General features: G+C 37.1%; 1 protein-coding gene across 3 annotated transcripts in view; it reads right to left on the bottom strand.

Moving 5' to 3' along the window:
• Window positions 1–785: 785 nt before the first annotated feature.
• lrrc4ba (leucine rich repeat containing 4Ba) overlaps window positions 786–26,412 on the bottom strand; it is a 64,759-nt gene continuing 39,132 nt past the window's right edge. For all 3 annotated transcript variants that reach the window (XM_038297347.1, XM_038297349.1, XM_038297348.1), the window contains exons 2-4: window positions 15,059–15,593; window positions 2,459–4,408; window positions 786–2,338 (exon numbers count right to left, since the gene is read on the bottom strand). In XM_038297347.1, coding sequence (XP_038153275.1) covers window positions 2,477–4,408; window positions 15,059–15,310 — 2,184 coding nt within the window. In that variant the 5' untranslated portion in view covers window positions 15,311–15,593 and the 3' untranslated portion in view covers window positions 786–2,338; window positions 2,459–2,476. The remainder of the gene's footprint in view (window positions 2,339–2,458; window positions 4,409–15,058; window positions 15,594–26,412) is intronic.

Here is a 26,412-nt window from a genome sequence, read left to right as displayed (position 1 = left end):
AACCTGATGGCAGGATGCTGAGGACTGGGGTGGAGGATGAGGAGAAAGAGAGGGAAAAAGAGGAGTGGAGAGCGGGGGAGTTGGGGTAAGGTAGGAGTTTAATATGAGAACATGGTTCTAATGCTTAGGTTGATTTGCTGCTACTGAAGGAACACAGGCAGGCAACTTCAGATGCGGCACCTTTAGAGGAGTGCGACTAACAAGTATATGAGGGTGGGTGGGGGGTGACGCCGGTTGGTGCATTAGTGGGTAGTCATGGCAACGAGGCGTTGACATAGCGGTATCACACTCTGAGCACTATGGTCAGCGGTGACATTCACAAATGTACACAGCGAGCCTTTTCAGTCTTTTCCTTTCCCCTGTGCAGAAATAAAACACAGAAAATTTCTTTCCAAAAAAGCCTGTGTACCACTTACTGTTTCTTATTCGCTATGTCTCTTCTCAAAAGAAGGCGAAGGGATACAAACTGTGATACAACATTCAAAGTTGATCAGAGGATAAACAAAAATAATAAAACAATAATAATAAGAAACAGCGACCAAATTTCACAGACTTCCACTGCCTTTTTTTATGTGCCAAGTTTTTTTTTTATTTTCAAAGTGACCTCTGCTAACAGAACATCTCTCATAATTATAACCAGCGTAATCAGCTAATAATAACAATAACAATATTACAATAAAGATAACACGTGATTTAAAAAAAAAATCAAACTAGATAAAAACAAAAAATGAAAAACACTTATAATAATTTTGTATCGTTTTTTAAAAGAGATCTATAAGATTCTATTTTTTTTTTATTTACTTGTCCTTTTTCTTTAGAAAAAAATTCGCCCACCACTGAATACTGCACTAAATGCCACCTCCTCCTTCAACAAACAAGCTTTTCTTACCTTTTAAAAAAAATGTTCATCCATTTTTGCACCCCGCTGCCATCAAACCAACTCATAACACTGAGATACAGTCGGGAAATAATCCTCTGCAAATATGTGCAGTCTTCGTGCTTTATGTCATATAGCAATGGTGTCCCATCAGAAAGGGTCGATGAGGGTCGGACTCAAGGAAGCCCTTTTATGAGCCAGGTCATTTCCTTCTGACGCTTACAGAGTTCGTTAAGTGGCATGTTAGATCGGCCAAATGATATCAGCGTCATGTACAAATGAAAAAAGTCACTCTTCAGTTATCTGTGGGCAGTAGCAGTAACAATAATAGTCACTTCAACAATAATAATGATAGCACAATAACATTGACATTTCATATCATTAATATTTTAAATGATTTGTTAAACTTTCAAGAAATTAATTTTCTGCAACACCATTTTAACTGCAGAGTAATGTCCTAATGACAAATAAAGCTGAATTTGTTATCATTATTATCGGAGTGATTATTATTAATACTAGAGTGCCATCATAGAGGGAAAAACAAATTTCAAAGCTCCTGTCGTGTTTCATGGTTTTGCAGCAGAGAATAACAGACTCTGTTTCTGTAAGTGAAAACAGCGTTTGTGGATACAACAAAGATCAAGACTAAAATAATATGGTTTTCATCACTTTGTCAGGTCTGCGTTGTGGCTTCTTTCTTTCACATGTATCCAGAGGAAGAGCAGTCAGGGCGGCTTTTTGTATTTCAAGTTCCAGGAAGTTTTAAGAGGGATTGTTAAACTAAAACAGCAGGGCATGTACTTAAATCTTTTTTTTTTTAAATATATATTTTCTTCAGTTGTTGTAGTGGTCACTCATTAGCTTGATAAAGATTTTTCATAATTTATTTGAATGAAAATATATTTACGGTATATATATTATGTACCTTCAGTTCTTTATATATCGCTCTATAGTTGTCCTTCACTCCTTCATAATATTTCCATTCTTTTAAAGAAGACAGTAACCAGTAACGTGTAAAATTGAAAATAGTGATAAAGTAAGGAGCAAAATCACTTTTTGTTGTTCTGATATTCCAAGCGGCGTTGCTGCTCCGCTCCTATTTTGCTTCCTCTGGGTTTTCCTGAAAACCTGGGACTGCTCTGCTTTGCCCACACAAAGCATTGTTTGCTATTCCCTGCCTTTGCCAAACACTAATCTGACAACATGTTCAATGGCCACTATTATGTCCCCCTCCAAATATATACACTGAATGCATCTGGAAATGTACGAAGCAATCTGTATACATCCTTGAAGGGTTCACTGCAGGTGTGCATTGTTCATTTCTGTCCGCTGAGAGAAAATGCTTGATCTTGAGCTTTGGCAAATACCATATCAAGCTGCACACAATGAGTAATTCTGACATTTGAGACTGTGCAGATGCTGTTGGTGGGACTGGTCTCCTGTCTCCTTTTGTCTTGCTATCTGTTAACAAAGGGCCACCAAAAAATAAAGGTTATGTAGAGCCTTTCTGAAAATTGTCCAAAAGGACATTGCGCTACAATAGTCACTTGCTCATTTGCTTTAGCATCCGCTCAGTCTTACCTCAAACGTCTACCTTTTTTAGATTTGGGTCTCTTGCACATTTTCTTTTGAGCCGCTCTTGAAAAGGAGTGGTTCATTTTGGCCTTTTCCTATCAGGCCTTTCAGAGAACTATGTAGACCCAACTGAGGCAGGGCTATGTTGGACGGAAGGGTGCCACCAGTGGACGTCCCCCCACCAGTGCTAGATGGAACCTGGGAGCAGGATATGCTCTGCGCTTGAGAGCATGGCGAGGGGTTGTTGTTGTTGTTGAGGCCCACACCTGGCCCTGTGCCCATCCCAAGGCCCATCATGTTGCTGTTGAAATGATGTGTTTTGTAGTAGTGGTTGAGGTGCTCTGATCGAGCTAGGTTTGGTAGATTCACAATCTCTGGATGGTGCAACCTGAGACTCTGACATCCTCCTAATCCACTCCCTGCGCTTTGTGTTACAGTGGAGCCTCCAGATATTCCACTGCCCCGGCCACTAGCCCCAGGACCTAGGTCATCATCCACATTGATGATCTCAATTGCACGAGCAGGGCCATGATGTTTGTGCAGCTGATGCTGCTTCCTCAGCTTATAGAACACCACCAGCATCACTGCTGCCATGAAAGTGATGGCTACGAAGCAGCCAATGATGATCTTGGTGGTCTTCATCACATCATCCAGGCCAGAGAAACCTGGTTCCGTGAATGGCACAGTGAAAGTTGGGCGAGTTGCCCGTGGAGAGGAGGACAACCAACCACCAGTTAGAGAGGAATCTGTGGTAGGAACTACCTCAGACAATAGGTCAGAGGGAATGGATATGGTGGTCTCATCAACCTGTGCATAATCATTGGGTCCTCCATTATCTGTTTCCACAGTAACAGTTGTAAAAAAGGTGATGTTGACAAGGGCATCAGCAGCAGTAACATTGAGGACAGCAGTTGCAGTAGTGTTTCCAGCAGCATTGGTAACCATGCAAGTGTACTGGCCTGTGTCCCTCAGGGTAACATTTGTGAAGTTCAATGTGCCATCATGTAGAACAGAAATCCGGACTCGGTAAGACCCATGGGTCATTAGGGTACCGTTGGGAGTAATCCAGTTAACGGACGTTGTAGAGGTACTTGTGCGACACTTCAGCTCTGCAGCCATCCCTTCAGTCACATTAAGGTCAGTAGGGGGCTCTACAATGACGGGTGCAAAGCAGGTGAAGTGGCTCTGGTCAAGTTCTCCAATGTACTTGCCCTTGAGAACTGGAGGAGCATGGCAGCGTGCACAGCAGGTGGTGTTACTGGGCACTGTCTCCTTCAGCCACCAACTAAGCCAAAGTACATCACAATTGCAGACCCAAGGATTATGGTTGAGGTGCACCCTCTCCAGTTGGTGAAGGGGTGTGAAAAGATCATGAGGCAAGGAGTGCAGGGAATTATGTGAGAGATTGAGCTCCTCCAGGTTTTTTAGATCATCAAAGGCATTGCGCTCAATCACAGAAACCTGTGAGTGCATTAGCCACAGCTTTTTAAGAGACACCAGTCCCTGGAAAGATCCAGGACGAATTATCTCCAGGCGGTTCCCTGACAACTCCAGCTCTTCCAAACGCACAAGGGGTGTCAGTTTGGGAATATCTTTAAGCCCACACATACCCAAGTTCAGGTACCGTAGATTGACAAGGCCAACAAAGGCTGCATCAGAGATGTATTCCAACTTTTTAAGCTCACCCAGGTCCAAGCGACGCAGGGAGGGCACACGGTTGAAGGCATAACTAGGGAGGGTCTCAATAGGGTTGTTGCGTAACCACAGCTCCCGTAGCTTGCTGAGGTAATCGAAGGCCTGCGTTGGCACCAACGTGAGGCGGTTGTCAAAGAGCTCCAGCGTGTTGAGGTTGGGGAGGCCATTAAATGCTCCGATTTCAATTTGTCTTATCTGATTCTTGGAAAGCTGAAGAATTTCAAGGTGCCTTAGCTGCTTGAAGGTGTCCGATTTGATGACCTGGAAGAATAGATGAAATTAGCATTAATAAAAAATATAAGGATTACTTTATATAGTTTACAAAGAGTGATAAGGAAAAATATTGGTTTCTTTTTGCCACACAAAAGCAGTAGATCAATTCTTACTATTTAAAGAAGCAAACTCCAGCTGAATCATTTTGATTGGTCTTTTGAAAGGAACACCAGTGCTGAAAAGTTGATCAGTTTCTAAGACACATCCATGGTCAAAAGAAAGCAAACCTTTCTAAAATTCTTTGTTAGTAAGTATTTTGTACATATAAAAAGTTTTTTGGTTGAACATAAAATTGATTCGAATCACTGCTGCTCATGTCTTCACTAGAACTAAGAAACTAAAGCACGTCAACCCCGTTCCAAAGTCCTTCGACTGGCTCCCTGTAGCTCAGAGAATAGACTTTAAATCCTCCTGTCAGTATTTAAATCACTGAATGGATCAGCACCTCAATACTGTACATAACAGATTTGTTGTCAGTGTAGCAACCTCCCAGACCACTCAAGTCTTCTAATTAAAATCTACTCTATACAACCAGAACCAAATATTGAGCAGCAGCGTTTAGTACCTATGCCTCCTTATCTAGAACAAACTCCCAGAGGACTGTAAAAGTGATAGAAGGCTGTTCTTTTAACTGGAGCTGCCTTTGACTGTTAAAGTTAAACCGTTAAATGAGGTACTATAAGTTTACGGTTGCAGTCCAACTGTTTTCTACTTGTTTTAATATCTACTTTTATTATGGTATTATCTTTACCATATTTTATTCTACTTTTATTTTGCTTCTGTTTTCCTTTTTTTCATTCATCTAAAGCAATTTCAATTGTCTTTGCTATTCAAATAAATTAGCATTTCTTAAAATTTAGCATTTTGCTTTTATTGTTATTAAACTTGAATAATATGAATGGAAGTTTTCCATCCAATCATCCCTCCATCCTGTCCTGTAATCTGCAGACATACTTAAGAGGACTGTGCAGTGCCCTTGGGGGCATCAAAGTTGGACGAGAAGCTGAGGGAGCTGGTGAACCGCTTTGTGGCATAGTGTGGAAACAATCGCCTGGTCCTGAATGTCAGCAAAACCAAACATATGATTCCAGATTTCAGAAGAAACAGGAGCAAGATGAATCCTATATAAATCAAGGAAGAAGCATTGGAGGTAGTGGAGGAGTATAAATACCTCGGTGTTCACCTGGACAACAAACTAGACTCGAGGCGCCACTGTGAAACTGTCTACTAGAAAGGACAGGGCAGATTGTACTTCTAAAGGAACCTCAGGTCCTTCGGCGATTGCAACGAGATGTTACATATTTTTTTATAAATCTTTTGTGCAGAGTGTGATCTCTTCTGCCATCACCTGCTGGGGTTACAAATGACTTAAAACAGCTCCACATGCTAGTTCTGTTCTAGGAAGTCCTCTAGAACCACTAGAGATCATTTAACAGAAGCTAATTCTTCATAAATTGAAGAACGTTATGGAGAATTGATTCAATTAATTTAACATTATAATCCTTATTCATTTCTTTAAGAAAAAGGTAGAAATAGTAATCCAGTGTTTACCCTGTCACCCCACCTGCCAATGCTTGGTGTTATTAGCTGTAGAAGAAACTATCCTATATAGTAAAAACAATCAGAGCAGCACAGAGAAGTGTTGTATAAGCAACTTTCAAGCAATAACAGTTACTGCCGCAAATTATTTTTTTTTTGTATTCCCCAATCATCATATGTAGTGATCTGTATTTAAAAAAAATAGTAGACCTATATAGAAACTAGTAATTTAGTTTCTTCTTTGCAGTGTGCTCTGATAATCATAACCCTGTGAAAATGCCCAAACATGACCCCTTGTTTTGTTGTTATAACTGCACCAATAGACAAAGCTTAACACGTGGGTTCAGCTGATGCATGTTTAACATTGACTCCCTCACCAGCAGACAAGGAATCAAGGAAGATGTTGTTAAGGAATATAATCTTAAAGTGACCAATCAATGCTCATGATGACTTTTTTCACAATTTGTGTTAAAGCTCAGGTAGGAGTAAAATCCTTACCGTACTTTTGCTTGACATACTTCACAACTGACTACCAGATAAAAAATATCAGAGGATTATTTCCATTTCTAAGCGCAGATCAGGTATTATTTCAGGTTTCAGAAATACAGATAAACCTCATAATTAAATCATTTCAAAATTGGCTTTAATTTATAGGTGCATTCCAGTCTTCTTGTTAATAAACACATTTTTAACTCCAACAGAACATCCTCACTCTAAAACCAAGACAAACACAACCAATTTGCACTCAATGATTAAAAAAATACGAAACAGCAGATCCAGAAAAAAATGTAATGATCATTTTTCCTCAAGTAACTGTAACTTTAATGATACATAGATCAACATCAATACATTCATTAAATGATTTTTAACTCAATTTTATTAATGATAAATAAAAATATCAATCCACATCATGTTTAAGAGACACCTTCATTGTGAAATTTATTAAGTGCAATGTTATGTCATGATTCCGCACTTTTTTGGTTCTGTTTAAAGTTTTTTTTTCTTAAGATTAGTTTTCAGTTTCACTTTGATTCATGTGTTTCTGTTTTTTCTAGTTTTATTGTTTTAATTTCCATTATGAGGTATCTGGATGTATTTGAGTTCTTATATGTCTTGTTTGCCTTCTGTTGCCTATTGTGTCAGTCTCTTTCCCAAGCTCCCTTCTAGATTCCTCTGTCAACACCTGCTCCCAATCTGCTTACTAGCCTGGTCTTTGTTTCTGTCTCCCATATATAGACCTCCTGTTAAGTCACTGTTTGCTGGTTCCTTTTCATCATTTCATTGCCATTCATGTCTGTTTCCCTGGTTTTAAGTATTTTGTTGGAAGACTTTTGCTTCTGTTGCCCATTTGGACATTAAATCTGCAAGACACCACCTGTAGCGTCAGTCTCTGCATTTGGGTCCTCTTCAAACCTCCACACAGGTTTAGCTGCTTGGTGAACTGAGAAGACTAGTTAAGGGTAGATATAGAAGTAAATAATAAGCCCTCCCACTAGACTATTTAAAGTCTAGAGTCGATGTTCACTCTGAATAAAAAGGCAGTAAAAATTAGGTGGATTATCACAGTGATAAGTGTCTGACTCTGAGTCTGGCTCTGATGGCTGAGAAGGCCAGGGTTTGAGAAGTCCGACAGGACCACCAGCCTTTGTGAGCATTGTACCCTCCGTACAGGACTCTAAAGCTGGGACTCTCCTGAGCATAGATGTGGTTCCAGTGCCCCCCCAGCAGACACACCACCAGTGTTAGAAATGGAAGAAAAAAACTGATGTTCTTTCATTATTTTGTGACCTACATTTTATATGCTTAGCAGGACTTTTAGTCATTCCAATATACCTAGGTAATTAATAACACATACTTTTGCGGCATTACAACTATACTCAATTGCTACTTGAGATGGATTTAAAATCGAAAACAGCATTCCTCTAATAAAAACATAATATAAAAAATTGCCCATATGAATTTTAGGAAAATGGGCTATCTAAGAGATGATGATGTGGTTTCATGCTTTGATTTGGCATCAATGTAATTGGATCATAAATCATTAAATCAATGTTTTAAAGGGGATCAATTTATCATTACATGACCTTTATTCCCATAATTAATAAACAGCAATTTAACATAATTCAACCGCAGGGCCATATCTCATATTTCTTCCAATATGCTAATCAAATTTTTTGAGAACATATTGTTTTGATTATTTCTGCATTTTATTTAGGTTCTTATTGTTAATCAAGGAAAATGAATTATTATCAGATAATATATCATCTTCTGCTGAGAAGAACCCGTTCAAACAGGGATTGTTAAATATTCTTCATTGTTGAAAACAGACAAAACTGGTTCAGACGCTTAAGAGCAAATGTTTAAATCAATTAGGGTAACAAGAGAGATTTTGAATTCATTGTCTGAATAAAATTCTTTATTTTTTCTTATATATCTAGGATTTAAAGGCTTCTCTCAGGTTTTGCATTAATCAAAAAGTCCCAGATCTGAAATATTTGGATTCAGTTTTTATATTTTTTTCACTTATATTTCCAGTGTGCCTCTGGACTCTAACTGAACCCCTGCTGACCGGCTTCATCGTGACTCGTGCTGTGAAGCCGTGCCCAACCAGGCGGCGCATTCGTCAGGCAGCCACCACCACACACAAACTTGACCTTTGTGTAGCACATGTGCAAAAGGTCGGGCATTGCTCAGTGCTCGCACAGCAACAACGTCATCATGGATAAACCTCACAAGCATTCGCCTGAGGAGGAATCGACATGAGCATACTTAAGCAGAATATGCAAAACTGGAACGCTTCAAAGATGGAACCTAAAATTCTGATTATATTAACCTATTCACAGAAACAATCTATGAATACAATGGAAATAAACTTCAATTTTTTAAATGATTTTTAAATATTCAAACTCTTAGTTTGAGTCAACTTAGAGAAGCTTTGCTGTGCTTGAATAAAGCAGCTTGTATAGCTTCTTTTATCCTCCTTAATGCTGATGAATAGTGAGGCAGTAAACTCTAAATCAATACATTTCGGCTGCAAAAGAGCACTTCACTTTGCTTTTAAAGATTCTAAACAAATCAAGAATCTCTGTTTGCTTTTCTCACATAAAAACTGTACTCTGACCCAGCAAATCAGATGGCTTAGCAGGTCGATTGGAGAGCAGTGACAGTGACCATGTCAGCCCTTCCTTCCCTCAGCCCACACGAGGGTTAATTGTGGCCATTAAATTGGAATGAGTAGGTGTGTCTGAACGTCTGCCGGCTGAGAGAAAATAAAACAAACTTTGAGCTGCTTATTACCTGACAAATAGAAAACTGAGGGTGAGGAAGAAATCAGCAGTCTCAAAATGAAACACAGCAATGCAGCTAATACAAGAAATCCCTCATACTTGATCTATTGGCATAAATGGCAAATGCTTTATTAGTCACACTGACCAATCAAATCGCCTTACAATGCAGCCGCATTCACCCGATTGCACTAACTAACATTCATACAAAGACAGATAAAGTCGTTGTTGTGGCATTTTATTCCTAACTTGTAAATTGGTGCCACTGTTTCAAAATTTGCTGCCTTTTCTAAGATTTCCTGTTTAATTCAGCTATATAGAAACATTTAAAGTCAGGTCTGGTTGTTCATACCAACACATATTTAGATTGTCTACTGAGTTTGCACCTCTGATCAACTTAAAAACTATTTTTTGTGGGAAAGAGGGTTTGGATTTTATGTCTATTGAATTCTGAACCTCAATGCAGAGGTAGAACAAAGCAAATAACAACTCTCTGCAGTTAAAATGCAGATATTTCATTCAACCAACATGCATATATTTAGATAAAGGCCAGCTCATATTTAACTTTATTTACATATATACTATTAACCTGACTCCGCCAGATGGATTTGCTCCGCATATCCATCTGGAAACCTTCGGTTGAAGGAATTTTGGGAAGGGGCGAAAATACTGATTAGCTGATTGGCCTATGTTGGTGATAGACGGGCCAAATAAACCAATCAGATCAACGAAGCATATGACGTACTAACAGCCAGGCTACTCTTGCCGAAACCAGTCAGGAGAAGAGCAAAACATCTTTTCCTCTGAGAAAAGCCTCCAGAGCAGTGTTTTGCTCTTCTTTCAGTGAAGAAATACTCTGTAATTCCGATAAAACTTGCTCGATAGCCAAGCTAACGCTAGTTTCATCGGCTGAGGCCGCCATGTTCTTTAGACTGAACTGTCGCGCTTTTCGTTGCGTCACACCTCAACCCGCCTCAAAGCCAACGCTGATTGGACGTTCGTTTGGTGAACTGCTCCAAATTTTCTTCAACGGAGAGTCTCCAGACTGACTAGCGAGCGAAATCTTGAAAGCTCGCGAGATCAGGATGGTCTCACGAGGCTAATATACTAAACCTAGGACAACAAAACATCATTTTCTCAAAGATAAGAGCAGTTTTTTTTTATTTTCTCCAACTATTTCAAAACAAATAACATGCACTTATAAAGGTAATACAATTACCTTTATAAGTGCATGAAAAGTGGTTGAAATATTTTTCTTAAATATTCTCTGATTCTGTACCACAGCAAAATAGCAGTCATCATGAGAATAAAAACACATCAACTTAGATGTGATCAGGATTTGAAAGAAGAATAAAAGCAAAACTAAAACTATAATATATATAATAAGAAAACAGAATGTAACATTGGTCAGACTTGTAAGATTGATTTGATCCACCTTTTATCAGTTTAGACAGATCAGAATTTAGGTTTATATGTAAACTTGATTTAGATCTCGAAATTTTATATTTTTCAAGCACAATTTAGACTAAACAGTAAAAATACCTTGACGTCCCAAAAAAAAAAAATTAAAGTCTTTATATCAGTAAAAAATACCCAAAGCATAAACCAAATCTTTACGGATTTCCTCTTGTTGCAGTACTGTGGTAAAATTAGCCCTGTGTTGAAAAGTTTTCAGATTTTTATGTATGTAAATAAAGTTACTTAATATTATTTAAGGTGTCATCTGGTGTCAGCGCCAGTCGGGGAGCTCTTCCAACACTTTAGCGCTTCCCACACTATCACTGCACAAAGTCAGTGTCACAGAAGTCAGACAAACTGAAGGTGACAAAAATCTTTGAATTTTTAAGAAGTGTGTCCTGAGCGCTCAGTAAAACACGGCTGGAGTCTGAGCGCTGCGTTTTCTGTATGTAGAGCAGAAGAAGGGGCAGAGCGAGGAAAGGGTGATAGGCAGCGAGGGGAGGAGGCGAGAAGAAGGAGGGGTGAGGATGTTAAGAGGAGGTGGAAGCTGTCAAGGCTTTACTCTCAGGGTACTCAGTGGAGGAAAAAATAAGCCACAGAATCTAGGATGCCTTCAGGTGTTAAAACATTTTTAGATTTTTAATCATTTCAAGTGGAGCTGCAGGATACAGCAAACCGAATCAAATTTTCCGGGCTAAAAACAAGACGCAATAAATACTGTTATTATTTTTTTTCTTTATTTTCTTCCCCTCCTCGTTAACAGCTTCCCTTTAAACCTCACATTTCAAATCAAGTGGCGTGATGTCCTATTTATGCTCCGTTAACATCACATAATGTTTAATAAGATGTGAAGCACATTACTAGAGATGCTCTGGAAAATTTTAACAATCTCGAGGATATCCGTGGCTTTTCATTAGAGAAGATAAAATGTAGCAGAAACTAATCTAAAAACACAGAAGAACAAAGCTGTGTTAGCAACATGAGGATGGATCCAATTAGAGAAAAAACTGCAGAAGTATCATTCTGCACATATTCAGTTTCCTTGTTTATATATATATATATATACATATACATACATATATATATATATATATATATATATATATATATATATATATATATATATACATATATATATATATATATATATACATATATACATATATATATATATATATATATATACATATATATATATACATATATATATATACATATATATATATACATATATACATATATACATATATACATATATATACATACATATATACATATATACATATATACATATATATACATATATACATATATACATATATACATATATACATATATACATATATATATATATATATATACATATATACACATATATATACATATATACACATATATATACATATATACATATACACATATATACACATATATATATATACATATATACATATATACATATATATACATATATACATATATAAACATATATACATATATACATATATATACATACATATATACATATATATATATACATATATACATATATATATACATATATATATATATATACATATATACATATATATATATGCATATATACATATATATATACATATATATATATACATATATATATATATATATATATATATATATATATATACATATACATATATATATATATATATATATATATATATATATATATATATAAGTAAGCAAATTACCCTTGCAGTTCTGCAGCCACAAACAGTCCCCGCTCTAGATAAATTGGTAATGCATACAAAAGGAAGCTTTGTGTTGTGAAAAGTGTGCCTGACTTTGTTTTTTAAAACATACTCTCTCAGTTCTGCAGTCTTGGGTGTCCTTTTCCATCACTACAACCTCCTTCTCCCCCTCGGTTCTTGGACCAAATGCTTTAGAGGAAAAGCTGCATAAATGTATTAATATAGGTGAGCTTGCAAGCTACAGTCTGATATAAAGGTTAAGATTAGGATTTGTCCGTTTGTTTCAGAATGTAAATAGGAAATTATGTTCAGATCAAATTCATGTTGGTCTGGATTTTTCTACCCTTTCATACATAGTGATCACTACAGTCTACAGCTGTTTAAAATTAATTTTCTTACTATATATATATATGCCTAAAATTTAAAATTTTGGGCACTTATGCATATAGACCAAACTAATGGAGGTTATTGCATCATCTCATACAAAAAATGCCATTTATTGATAATCGCAATGGAAAAAAAAAAGAATCTGTGAAACCAAGATGGCTGACGCATAGGGAAAAATATCCCAACAGAATACCATATTAAAATTTAAAAAACTACAGTACAAATATATATATGCAACTACTTTTAGTATTAATTTTTTAAAAGTATAAAATGCATAAAGTAAACTTGAGTGGACATATGAATATTTAATTATAGAATGTAGATAAATGTTTTTTTTTTTACATTCCTAAGGATGTATAAAACCCTTTATGAAGGTATGAAGAAATACTAAGTTTATAATTCATGCATGAGAGGGTTAAATGGAAACTGCAGACTTTCTAATTTATTCCCCTTTACAGTATTTGTTGAACAGCCAAATATATGAAGCCCTTTGTACTCCTCACATGACCCTTAAGACGTTGTCAAAACCCTGGATAGACCATGAAGGTTCAGATTTAATTTTAGATTGCAGCCCTTGTTGTGCCGGTACATTCATTAACGTTCCTCTTTTTAACCTCATTAAGAGGTACGGCCATACTTTCTGATAAATGAATATAGGAGAGAGGAACCTTCTGAGTAATGACACACGAGGCTCCATGCCTGGACCAGTTTAGTGTAGACTTCATGTAAACAGTATTACATAAATGTTCACATGTAGGCAGACGACACTGTGGTTTTTACATATGCAGGAAAAATCAAAGAAACATCTTTTATTCTGATATTATCTGTTTAAAAATTTGAAAAACACAGTAGGTATCTGCACTCTTTGTTTTTTTTCACAAATTATTTTAAATAAAACTTGAAGAAAAACTCTTAAAGCTACAGTCTGTAACTTTTAGCGACATCTAGCGGTCAGACTGCAGCAACATGAACATCTCTCCCCCAACGCTTCTCCCCCCCAACCGTACGGCGAGCGTTACGGGACAGAACGTCTTCCACGACGTCCGCATCACCTACCTTCTCAAGTGATGAGGTTTGTTTACATAGATAATTTTACAGATAGTATTTCATTAGTCTGTGTAGGGTACAGATTTCATGTAGACTTAAGATAATAAATATACCCGTTATTTTTTCTACATCGTTGTGACATTTTGGCGATCTCGCAATCGCTAGTTTGTTGGCTCTGCGCTGCCGTAGCGCAAAGATGTCTGCCTCCATGGCTGCGAGACCCGCTCCTATGTAATTATAAATAACGAATTCTAAGGCAACGCAAATATTAAGGTTAAGAGGCTGAGCTCGTAGATGATGATAAAATAACATAGTTATGTATAATATATTACATTTCTGACTGTATATCCCTGTAATTATTACACACTGTAGCTTTAAAACTTTAAAAACTTTAAAAGCCTTTTTGATTTCACCACAATAACGGAATTTCTCTCACTTTTGAATATGCTTGTTTTCTGCATGAGCTCTTCTCATCATCTGATTGATGGTTAAGTAAAAGAGACGAAGAGGTATTTGGTAAAACTGTAATGCCTATTAATTGTGGTAAGTTTTGGTAAGTTTACAATCACCTGTTTTATCGCTGAAGTTTTCTTTAAACCGACTGGTTAAATCCGTAATATTAACAGGGTTCTACCTTGGCCACAGGTAAATAAAATTTTAAAGTTTGAACAATCAAATAGAGGAAAAACCAAGCAGCTGGCTGCCGTGGTGATGAGGGGATGAGCTGTTTTCATCAGTTTAAGACAAACAGGAACTAACGGCTCAAATAATCTGTAACAGTGAAAACTAGAAGCCATAGTGCAAAGAATACTGAACTGTTTGTGAGAGAAAACTATGCCTTTTTAAAGTTTAGTGAGTGTTTAACTTACGAGCCACTTTTCTCAGCAGTACACAGGAAAAATTATCTAGAAATAAGTACAAATTTCTTAAATTAAGTTTATTTACCCTTAATTTGAGTACGGCAGGTAAATTAGATAGTTTGCCAATGGAATCAGTATTTTTACAGTATTTTATAATTAGATAAAAAGGATTTGAAATAAGACAATGCAATTGTACTTTCTTATTTTAAGTGTAAATTATCTTGTTCAAATGGCAAAATGTTTCTTTTACCTCCTTAATCCAAGAACAAATGCACTTATTTTAAGGAAAAAAATTACTTATCAAGATTTTGATTTTTTCAGTGTATTTACCTGTATCGAGTTCTCCTGCAGGTTGAGGTATCGCGTGTTGACGGATATGCTTTCAGGCACCTGCTCCAGGTTCTGCCTGGTGCAAATGACTCGGCTGGCCTGGTTGGAGCACGTGCAAAGGGAAGGGCAGGTGGAGGAGGCTCCCGTTATTTCCGGCCCGTGGAGGATGAGAAAGAGCCGCAGGAGCAGATGGACCAATAGAAAGAGGAAGGGGGAAGGGCCGGGAAGGCAGGTCAGCGTGGCGATGCGCATGGCAACTGGGACATGACCCTGCTCTTTAATCCGGAGATACAGGTGAGGTGACTCCACACTGGTGGATTTAAGGTTTACTTTCCCTTCGGACCTCCAGCATCAATTTGTTCCCTCTAATTCCACATCCTCTGAGATCTCATTTGTCCTCTGTCAGTCTGTTTTCTCCTCTTGTTTCTTGAACATAGAAGTATGCAGATAAACAGATGTTCTTTTTTTCCTCTTTCTTAGGCTGTCAGGAGATTTGACTGAGGCGTTTTGTGAAGTGAGAAGAACCCAGGAGTTACTGCGATGAGCAAAACAAAGACAAAGAGAGAGAAGCAGATATTAGAGACGAAACACAAACTGCACTTTGTGTCTTCACCAACACACGTCGAACAAAACAAACAATAGCAAGACATCTACAGTAAGGCTTATCAGGGGAGGGATTGTCAAAAAAATCTGTCAGAAGTATTAGAACTTCTGTGGCGCTGCTCACATCAAATCCCACATAATCCCTGAACAGATATTCTGCCAGTAATCAAATCCCTTTGCACAGTAGCAGAGGATTCTGGTGTTTTTTAATTGTTAAAAGGTTTAGACAACAAAACGCAAAGTAAAGAGAAAACATGTGTTTCTACTGACATTACATGCATGTGATTTACACAAACGACTCAAGCTGAAGTAAAAGAGGAATATATGGAAAAATCTTCCTAAATAGCATTTAAGTGTTCTGCTGTATAAAAAGTCATTTAAATCGCAAGCATGGATTTCCTGCTATTTTTAGTCTTTAAACAAATTGTGAAAAATAGCACTTAGTAAGGAATATTTGGGAAATTCTACGCCAACCATGTGCTTTTGCAATCATTAATAATTGAAATAATTGCAAATTCTACTTAAATCTTTCAGTCCGGTTAAGGTCTCAGCTAATTTCTGCTGCTTATACCAGTGTAACCAGTTTAGATGCATGTTTGGTTTGGGATTCTTCTTCTGGAACATTCAGGTTGGTGCAAGTTTTAAACGCCAACCCATGGATTTATGGCTAACGTTAACCCTTTCACCCCATTGATGCAATGCAACAATAAAAGTGGAAACAAAATTGCCCCACAGTATGATGGTGCCACCACCATGCCTTAAAATGGGTAGAGAACTCTAGGCCTCCTTAAAACAGTGAAGCCGATAAAAGGGGGATCACACATTGTTACGGCTGCAGTGGGTTTCTTCACTCTTCCTTGCAGGGTTCTGGATGCAGGCCTTCTGCAGGTGTTCTGTTTTGCCCTAATTGGTGCTCGTCTGCTTTAAAAGCTGTCATGCAAGCAGCAGACAGGAGGCTTCTCTCTTTTACCTCCTCAGAACCCCGTTTGGCTTGGTTTGGTTTGTATCCTGTCCTATGGTTGGGTTTTTTTAGGTTTGGTTGCATTTGCTTATTTCTGTTTAGTTATTGGTTTTGCATTAAGCCATTTTCTGTTCCCCATTTTATTTACCCCTTTTCAGGTATTGTTTCTTTATTATAATTTAATAAATTCAATTTTTACTTTAAAGAAACTCCTTGTGTGGTCTCCTTTAATGTTACCCCCACCAAACAAGCCTGGTGGACGTAACATACATATAATAATCAGACACAGATAAAAAATCTTCATAAATAAAAACACTAAGTATCCTCAGGAGACACAAAAAATTAAAAACCCAAAGAAGAAAACCATAAAGTATTGAACACTAAACACCTTTTGTAGCTTTTGCAAGAAACATTAGAAAAGTCTTAAAAGATGTAAGCAAACTTATGAGAAAATTATGCAGCTTTATATCCAGCACAGTAATCGCATAAAGTGTAGATTGTGCTGAAGTAGTCTATGATTTCTACTTTTCTGCCAACTCCTTTCCTAGAATGCAAGACAGTATTAGATAGAGGCAGCATGATGGTTTGGGACAGGATCTTACTCTAAGGATAACAGGGCTTGTTTTTTGTTTTTCTAGAGGTCAATACAAAAAAAGAGAGACTTGCACACACAAAAAAGGGCAGATTAGGAATGGGAAGGCAATCCCACAGCACTCTGTGATCGAGTTAGTGACTCTGAGTAGCTCCTGCTATAACAGTACTGAGACATTAAAGTCATTTCGCTAAATGTGATTTTCTAGTTTGCATTAAATTTGTTTTGTTATTTATCTTTTTAATTACCTTGTTTTTCATGTTAGCCATTATATCAGCTGCTTGAATTGCTCACAAAATTTCGTTGCTACCAAGATTAGAAGGACATTATGGCTTATTTTTTTTTATAAAAAATGTCTTTTTCAAATTGCCACGGTGTCGTATTTCTTCAAACTTTAATCATTCAATCCAATAGAAATCACCAAAAAGATAAAGTCAACAGCAGAATAAACTGTTTGGCATTGGCATTTTAAACTGACTTTTCCTTCCAAAAACAGACAAATTTAAGGGAAAAGGAACAAGCTTTCCTATGATATCTCAACATAACATGTTATATCTTTTTTTTCTATCTAAGCTAATGTTTATATTTCTTTCCTCAACGGCTTTAAAAGACACACAAAAATATAAAACAGTCTGCTAAATAATGAGGTTCAATATATTAGCAATGATATTAGTATTGGTCACATCAATATAGGTCTGATAAGTAAAGCAGGGCCAATATTAACAAACACGAGCTGTATGTTGGTAAATATTGGTTATCAGCAGTGAAGGAGCTAGATTTTTTTTGGTTGGGGGAAGTTGAAGGGAAATAGCTCCTCTTTTACTATAAAAATATGAACCACAACATTTCTTTTATGCTTACAAACAAGTAAGTAACTTTTACTTAGATTTTGCTTTGGTTACTTTTACTTTTATTTTTACTTTTTTAAGTAACAATTTGAACTGGTAACTTAAAGGTATTGTGTAAGATTTTTTAAAAGACCTGCCCTCTCCACTTTAAAAAACAATGCGTGTGCAGAGCATGCAGGAACCTATCTCTCCTTGTGCACGCCCTGTTTAAAATGTGCTGTTCTCATAACTCATACAAGCTTATTACTGTCTCCACTATATACTGTAGTGGGCTATATAGAAAACTCAGTTAACTGACCAATTGGAAAGATGATCACTGCTTTTTGCTCCGGTGGTCACTTAACTCCTCCTCCACCGTGCAGTGCCTGCACCATCTTTGCTATTAGTCGCCCTATGGCGACAACGGGCCGCTTTGACAGCAAATCCCATATTATGCTGCAAGGCGAGCTCTCCGTGCAAAGCATTCTGGGATATATCTGCCTCTTCTGAGGCCTTTCTTTTCTTCTCACAAACTTCCTAAACATTTTTTTCTCTTACGACCCTCTGCCATTTTCAAAGAACTGTGGTGAGAAATGTGAGCTTTAATGACTGTCTGAAACCGTAGCTCACCACAGATATATATGGCTGAAAAATAGCTAAGGGGATGAGCCCTTCTGACGGCCTTACGTTAACATATTTATTTATTTATTCGTTTATTTGATAGGGACAAGTACCGGTATGTTTCATGAAACATGTCACACACTACAACATTTTAGCTAAGGCTAATTCTCAATGCCTGTCCCCAGAATGATTGACAATTAGGATGACCACTTATTTAGATGATCCACATGGAAATAAAAGACTGTCCTCTATACCTTTTAATTGTGTTTGAGTACAATTTTTAACTAAGTAAGCTAATACAGTGAGGTCCAGCATCCCCCCCCCCAGTCCCGGCCCTTGTTATCAGTCCAAAACAACAATATTATTACCAGATATCAATATTGGGTTATAGTTTCATATTGGTGCATCCCTACTGCTATTTCTTGATTTTAAAGACTACTGCTTATGTGTTACATATTTAGTCTCATTTGGGGAAAATAATTTCTGTTCGGTAAAAGCCCTCATATACTGTAATGACTCCCTTTATTTAATCCATAAGCAGATGTACAATTATAAATGTATTGACCTTACTTTTATGTGTAAGATAAATCCAAAATGCAGATTTTCTGATAATAACGATTTTATAAGACTATCACCCTAAGTGTTGAAGAACTCACTGCATAATGCCCTTCATCAAGCAGGAATATTGTTTTCCATACAGTATCCCTTCCTTATCAGGCGAAAGAGAAGAAAAGGAGAAAGAGAACAAAATAAAACTCACCATAAGTGACCATCAATTAAAAAAGTCAAACACAACTCTGCTGACGGGGAGCGATGGGGATTCTGAGGCATTTAGTCTAAAAGTCTGAGAGCCATTAATAACATCACTAGTGTGAGGTGGAGGCTTGCAGTCATCTCTGCCACGCTCTCATTTGTTAACACTAATTATACCAAGGTATAACAATTAATACGACAATGATGGATAGATGTTCGAACATGCCACACTTATGAACTGCAATTAAACTCAGACTTATTAAAGGTCCAAAGCCTGAAAACAACAAGCCCACCCATTCCAGTGGCATTTTCCTGCAGCAGACACAGAGGTGGGACCAAAATGCTAATGTCATTGTTGCGCTGTATGCTCCGGGGGCCGCAGAATGGGCCTGGAATAGTGCGGTCCACATTACTTCTAATAAATGACCGGTCAAGACAGACTCTAGCAGCCCTGAGGAGGGAAAAAAAAGGAAGCCTCTGCTCCCCCTGCAGGTTATTTAGGCCTGAATAACCCCAAATAAGGGCATCCAGTAATCTGGATCCGGTTATTAATGATGATGGTTGTAATGATGGGACGTTGACACGAAAACCCATTTGACACGCTGAGCATCCTAAAGAAAGAAGACGTGGGTTGGGGGTGCAGAGAAGGTGAAGAAGAGAGGGATTATTAATCTGATAGATGACTGTATGGCTGCAGGCAGAGGAGGGAATTATCAACACTACAGTAATAGATGAATACTGAACAGCTGCAGAGAGAGAGGGCCAGAGAAAGAGAGACAGGCAGGAAGAAAGAAATGGAGATCGAGACAGATGGAGGGAAGGCTGGGTGAAAGGGATAGAGGTATAAATAGTAGAAGGAGCAGGAAAGAGATCAGTAGTAGAAAAAACGAGTAAAGGAAAAAAGAAAGAGGTATTAATATTAATATTCTGGGAGAGAAAGAGGAGAGGAGAGAGCCAAGCTCAACAGAGATGAATATAAGACAGACAGAGATGGAGGGAGGGGGATGATAACACAGAGAGGCACATAAAAAGAAGAGATGGAGCTAAAAGACAACACACAGGGATGAATATGAAACAGGTGGAGTTTTCCTACAGGGGGGAGTGGGCGGATAGGTGGGCTCGGATTGGTTGGGCACGACTGATCAATAATGCGTACGCTGAAGTTCAATGACATTAAAACACACACAAGGACACGGCGATAAATCACACAGGTGACATCATCTCTGTAGAGGGGGAGCGGGACGGCTGCAGCAGCAGCGGAGGTGGGACTGCAAACGCAGAGCCGGTCTGCGACGCAGCAGTGACTGCTGCAACATCTGTATCCTGGCATGCAGCCCCGCCGACGCTGATGGGAAAAGTGCTGCTCCGTGTTATTTTCGGACCACCTCTTTCACATGTTTTAATTTACAGACACCTTTTTTTCCCCTCTCTCTCGGTCTTACAGCAGCGAAGGTTTAAGTGCCAGAGCTATTTCAGGTAGACATCCTCTGAGCGGAAAGGTGTAAGAAAAAGAAAGCTGAGGTTAAGATGGTTGCTTAGATGTTGGGAGGAGTGAGTCCATCGCACAGAGTGAGACTAGTTGATGCTGACAGCACGTTAGAGGCTGGTTGATTGCTGCCACGTTTCAACAGTGAACACTTTTACTCAACATCCGCTCTCTTCCTTATCTCAATCCTTCCCTCCCTTAAAGATGTATTGCTCTAACTTTCCTTTCACACTTTAACATTTCAATCATGAAACTAATCTAATACTAGACAAAGATAATTAGAGTGAACAAAAGAAGTACATAAAATGAAGTGACATCGATATTAAATTAAAACACATAGAAGTTAATGTTTGTTTTGGAATGATAAAACCAAAATTCCTGGCTTCTTTGCAGAAAGATGGGCAAAAAAAGCCAAAAACAAAAAAACCTTATTTCAGAAACAGATTTTTTTTATTTACTTAGGTTATTTTCTAACGTTTGCTGGCCATAAATATTTACATGCAAAAAAAACAGCAGAAATCTGCAGTGGATGGCATCCTTTTTCACTCTGGGACATAAAAAACTCCTCTCTGTAAACTCTCATCCTTTTTCTTTCATTTCTGACCTCTGATCCTTCCCCTGTTTGGAGCACTTTAGTCTCCGTTGTGTGTGTGTTTTTCGGCTGTGGAGGGGGGAGGGAGTTAAATGCTGCACCGACCTGGTAGTGTGATGAAAAATTAACCTGAAACAACGATGCATATTAACCTCTAACCCCACTCTTTCTCTTACAAACACAGTCACACTGCAGCTTCCGTCTTCCCCCCTTTCCCTTTTTCATTCTCTCATTCCTCTCTCCACATTTAAATCTTAGCCAGCAGAGTTACCATGGTTACCTATTCACCACAGTCTCCCGCTCCGTCCAGCTGTATCCCACCGACTCCGCATCCTCCCCTCTCCTCCTCCCTTTCCCCCCTCATTAGCACTCTATACACACCATCATACACAAGAGGCCTGAACCAAAGTCTGAAATACATCAACTCTCTGAAAAGCCACGAGGAAGCATCTCAGCAGGCCGCACCATGGATGTTACAATGATGATGCCAAAATTTGATCTGACAGTTTCAAGCAGGGACATATAAGAGACTTAACCTGATGTTGTCCTGTTAGGTTTTAAATAAAAAGATTTATCAAACAGGTTTTAAGTTCATAAGATCATTGGGAAAATGTGTTACTGTTGCTTCCTGCAGCAGACCCCTAGTGGTGATTAAAGGAAAACAGCACCTTAGGGATCATCTTATATGCAACAAGTAGAATAACGCTTTTACAAAGTAGAGATCCAAAAAAGGACAGTTAATTTAATAATGGACAAAAAAAACTTTTAGTAAAGAGGTGATTTAGAAAGCAGACAGTTTATAGCAAAACATTGCTGCATATAAAGCTTAATACAAAAAGTGTCCTCTGCACATGACTTAGTTATAGGACAGTTAAGTACTTAATGAAATAGGTCTACTGTATAATCTACCAACAGAGGGTCAGTATGTGTGAAGTATGTAATTAATGAAGTAATTACGTATGTAATTAAGCAGTTTTAGAATATATATATATAAAATAAATAAATAACAAATTTTGTCTGCACTAAATGGACTCAAGTAAATGCATTATGAGAGGTACAAAACAAGCAGCAATCTCTGCTGCCTCCTCTATGGAACCAGACTTCACTAAAACTCCCTCTTCTTTGATCTCTAAATAGTGATTCCATAAAACTAAAAATAAAACATACAGAAAACACTATTATTTTAGCAATATTTGTTTTCTTGGATGTATTTCCTTACTCTTAATTTAATTTGCTCTTCAAATGGCCTTTTGTATTGGCTAATACACAGATTATTAAATTGATGATCAAAAAGTCCACATAAACAATCAATAGAACCACAATGATCATAATATATCTCCGTGATATCAGTCTCAGAAGATAGTCAGAATATGGCGGCCTTCAGCTCAACTTATAAATCACTACATAGTCCACTATAAACTAGTTAAACAGTTTAGTAAGAAGCAGTATACTGATGTTCACTATGGATTTGATCAAAATAGATCAGAATATCCTACAAACTAAACTAACAACATAATATATCAACTCTGGGCTGGACAGCAAAACCCCAGAGACCCAACAGCTAAGAGTTTATTATAATGGCTGATATTGTGGAAGATTGATGGAAAAAACACAAAAAATATATATGTACAACATTTACAGCCAACCAGGCTAACCTGTAGAATGCAATTATGAAAAGTAGCTTCTTGCATTAGAACCTTAGAAAAATGAATAAGGATAAAATAATATTGAAGAGGTAAAAGATAAACAATAAAATACTGTATTTTAAAGTGTTTTAACAATATAACACTGCACCAAGAGAATAAATAACCAATAAACAACTATGGACATTTTTTTACAGATATTTGAAAATAGAAGAAACAACAGATGTGCAAAATGACAGCAACATCTTATTTAACTGACTAAGGTAGAATCTGTGAAAAATCAGCATGAATGTAACAACTTATTAAGGTTTTTGGGAACAGTGGTGGTTATAAAGTCTTCCAGCTGCTGGGAGGAAGGATCTGTGATAACGCTCCCTGGTGCATTTAGGGTGCAGCAGTCTGTGACTGAAGGAGCTCTCCAGTTCAGCACCAGCTTCATGCATGGGGTGGGAGACATTATCCAACAGAGATGTTAATCTAGTTAGGATCCTTTTGTTTCTCACATCCAGCACTGAGTCCAGAGGGAATCCAATCACAGAGCTGGGCTTCCTGATCAGCTTATCCAACCACTTTCTCTCGGCTACAGATATGCCACTGCTTCAACAGACAGCTCCAGAGAAGATGGCTGATGCCAAAATAATTAGCACCGTAACCAAAAAGATGGTGTTTAAAGGGAACTAGAAAAATAGATATTTAAGACTTTGCAGGGCCGATGCTACGAAAAAAATGGTGGAATACGTTTTTTTGCAGATAATAACTGTAAGAAGATTCAGTAATTTTCAAAATGGGCATTGCTGAGGTTATCTGATGCTTCAATTACATTTAAGCAATGGTTTATATTCTGTGTTCACAGCATTGACAGTATAAGAGAAATAATTTGAGCTCTTTAATTTACATTCTAATTAGAAGCATGTTAAATATGATATCTAACATTTGTGCAAAATCCTCCCACCGATTCAACCTGGATGTCTCATCTGACAGAATATTTGGTTTAAAGAGTGTCTCTTTAAGTTTTCCTTAACTTTTCTTAAACTGCTTCCTACTCATGGGCACAAAATATGTTTCCCTCTGTTGGCCAAACCAAAAGAGATTTGGCTTGTTTAAGTAAATTTCAATCCAAGCGTCACAACTAATTAATGTGCATATTCTAAAGTACAAGCTAAAAATATTAAGTAAGAAAACTAAGTGTTTTTTTTTTACAATTCTTACACTGAACCTGTTACTTTCAGCAATATATTTGAAGGTTTTTTTTATTTATAAAATACCACAAGAAGCCCTTAGAAATGTTTATCATTTGGATGTTTTTATATCTTATCTAATTGTTCGAGAGTATAAAAAGATATAAAAAGGAAAGTATGAAAAAAAGCATAAAAAAGCTCTAAATCAGAAGGGCCTTAAATATAATCAGAAAAAGCATTGTACAACTGCTCTGTTAAACTAGAAAGATGCAAGAGTCTTAAATACATTTCTAAATTGCCATAAATGCTAAAAAGAGAAAATAATTAATTTGTTTTTTAAGGGCATAATAAATATAAGAGCTTATAAAGGCCACAGACTTCTCTTTCTTAGTTGCTATCACTATTAAATTATTATTGTCGCTTGTTTAAAACAGCCTTTTTAGGCACTACTGTCAGCATTCTTACATAAAAAAAATAAAGAGCTGTAATTTTTTTCCCAATAAACTCTTAGGATTGTAGTGTAAAAAAAATAAAACATCGCCTCATGCTAAAGAATACAGTGTTGTTCAGAAACGTTTGGATTTTCGGGTTAGAATCCAAAACATCACTTTAATTTTAACATATTTCCATTTTCCACAGAACCAGCAAATACAAAGATAGAAAAAGGGACAAAACTGTGCAGAGAAAGCTCTCTGCCCTATATATCTACCTCCTCCACAGATATGAGAACATATTACAGATTGGTTTTGGAGAAAGGGGATAATAAAGCACCACAAAGGGTAATAATGCAATGTCTTCAAATCGGGATTCCAAAATAATTTTGGGTAATAAAGCCTAGAACCATAAATATCTTGTGCATTCTTCCAAATTCATTCCCAAGCATAAAAAACAAGCCAATAAAATGTGATTTAGTTAAGATCTCACCCAGAATATATAATAAAGTTCTGGCTGTCTGAGCAATACTTAGTGTCCCACAATACAAATGCAGACAAATTTCAACCAGCCGCATAGCTCATGGAAACAATGCTTCATTTCTGCTAAAAGTGATTTCATTTAGTTAATGTTTGTCTGTCCACCTAACAAATGCTATTAATCCTTGTCCTCTTTCAGACCTATTGTTGTGCCTTCAAGCTTTTTCTGAACTGTTCATGGTGGCTTTGTATTGTGTGCACAACACTGAGCATCAACCAAATAAAGCAAAGGTGAAAACTCTGTGAGAATCTCAATAAGTGGAACCCAGAAGTCCATATTAGGGATGCACAATATTGGGATTTTGGCCGATATCCGATATGCCGATATTTTAAAACTCATGTAGCCGATAACCGATATCGATACCGATGTTAAAGCTGGACAAAAATAAGTAGTCCTTGAAAATAGCGGTTTTGTTATCCATTTCTGACACTTTGAAAAATAATATACTCAAATATATTTTCATATGCTGATATCAAATTGATTTTTAAAAACGTGGTATCGATCTATTTTACTTTCAAAATCTCGTGAAATTTCATCGTTCTGTTACAAACTCTCGTGATATTTAGCAAATTCTTGTGAGATTTTGTTAGTAAAATAGATCGATACTGCGTCAATATATCAACATATAAAAATATGGCAAAATTTTGTGAATTTTCGGGGATTTTGTAGCATAACGATTACATATAGCAATATTTCATTAGTAAAAGAGATTGATATGGTGTTTTTAAATGGCAATATATCAGCATATGATAGATATTGTGATATTTTAATGTATCAATATTTTTTCCCTCGTCTTTAGAAGTTTTTAAGTCTGTAAAAAAGAAGTTTTTGAGGAAGAAGAAGAAGTAGTATTTTTTTTTTTTTTTTAGACTTTAGAAACTCAGAAGCTGATCAAATATCGGGTTAAATATCGGTGGGGTGGCCGATGTCCGATATTCAGTTTTAAGGCCGATACAGGCCGATACCGATAGGGGGCCGATTATATCGTGCATCACTAGTCCATATTATAGAAGCTACAATACTATCCTCAAGAAGGCAGCTTCAACCCCATGTTCAATCATAGCAGGCACATTTAAACCAGAGCAGAGCTTCACTTTTGCTGCCAAACGTGTTACTTATAGGCAGA

Source organism: Cyprinodon tularosa, unplaced genomic scaffold, assembly GCF_016077235.1.
Source record: "Cyprinodon tularosa strain WSP-4 unplaced genomic scaffold, ASM1607723v1 ctg386, whole genome shotgun sequence".
Classification (NCBI taxonomy): Eukaryota; Metazoa; Chordata; class Actinopteri; order Cyprinodontiformes; family Cyprinodontidae; genus Cyprinodon; species Cyprinodon tularosa.
The sequence above is the reverse complement of the archived record's forward strand: the minus strand, read 5'-3'. Positions and strand labels throughout refer to the sequence as shown.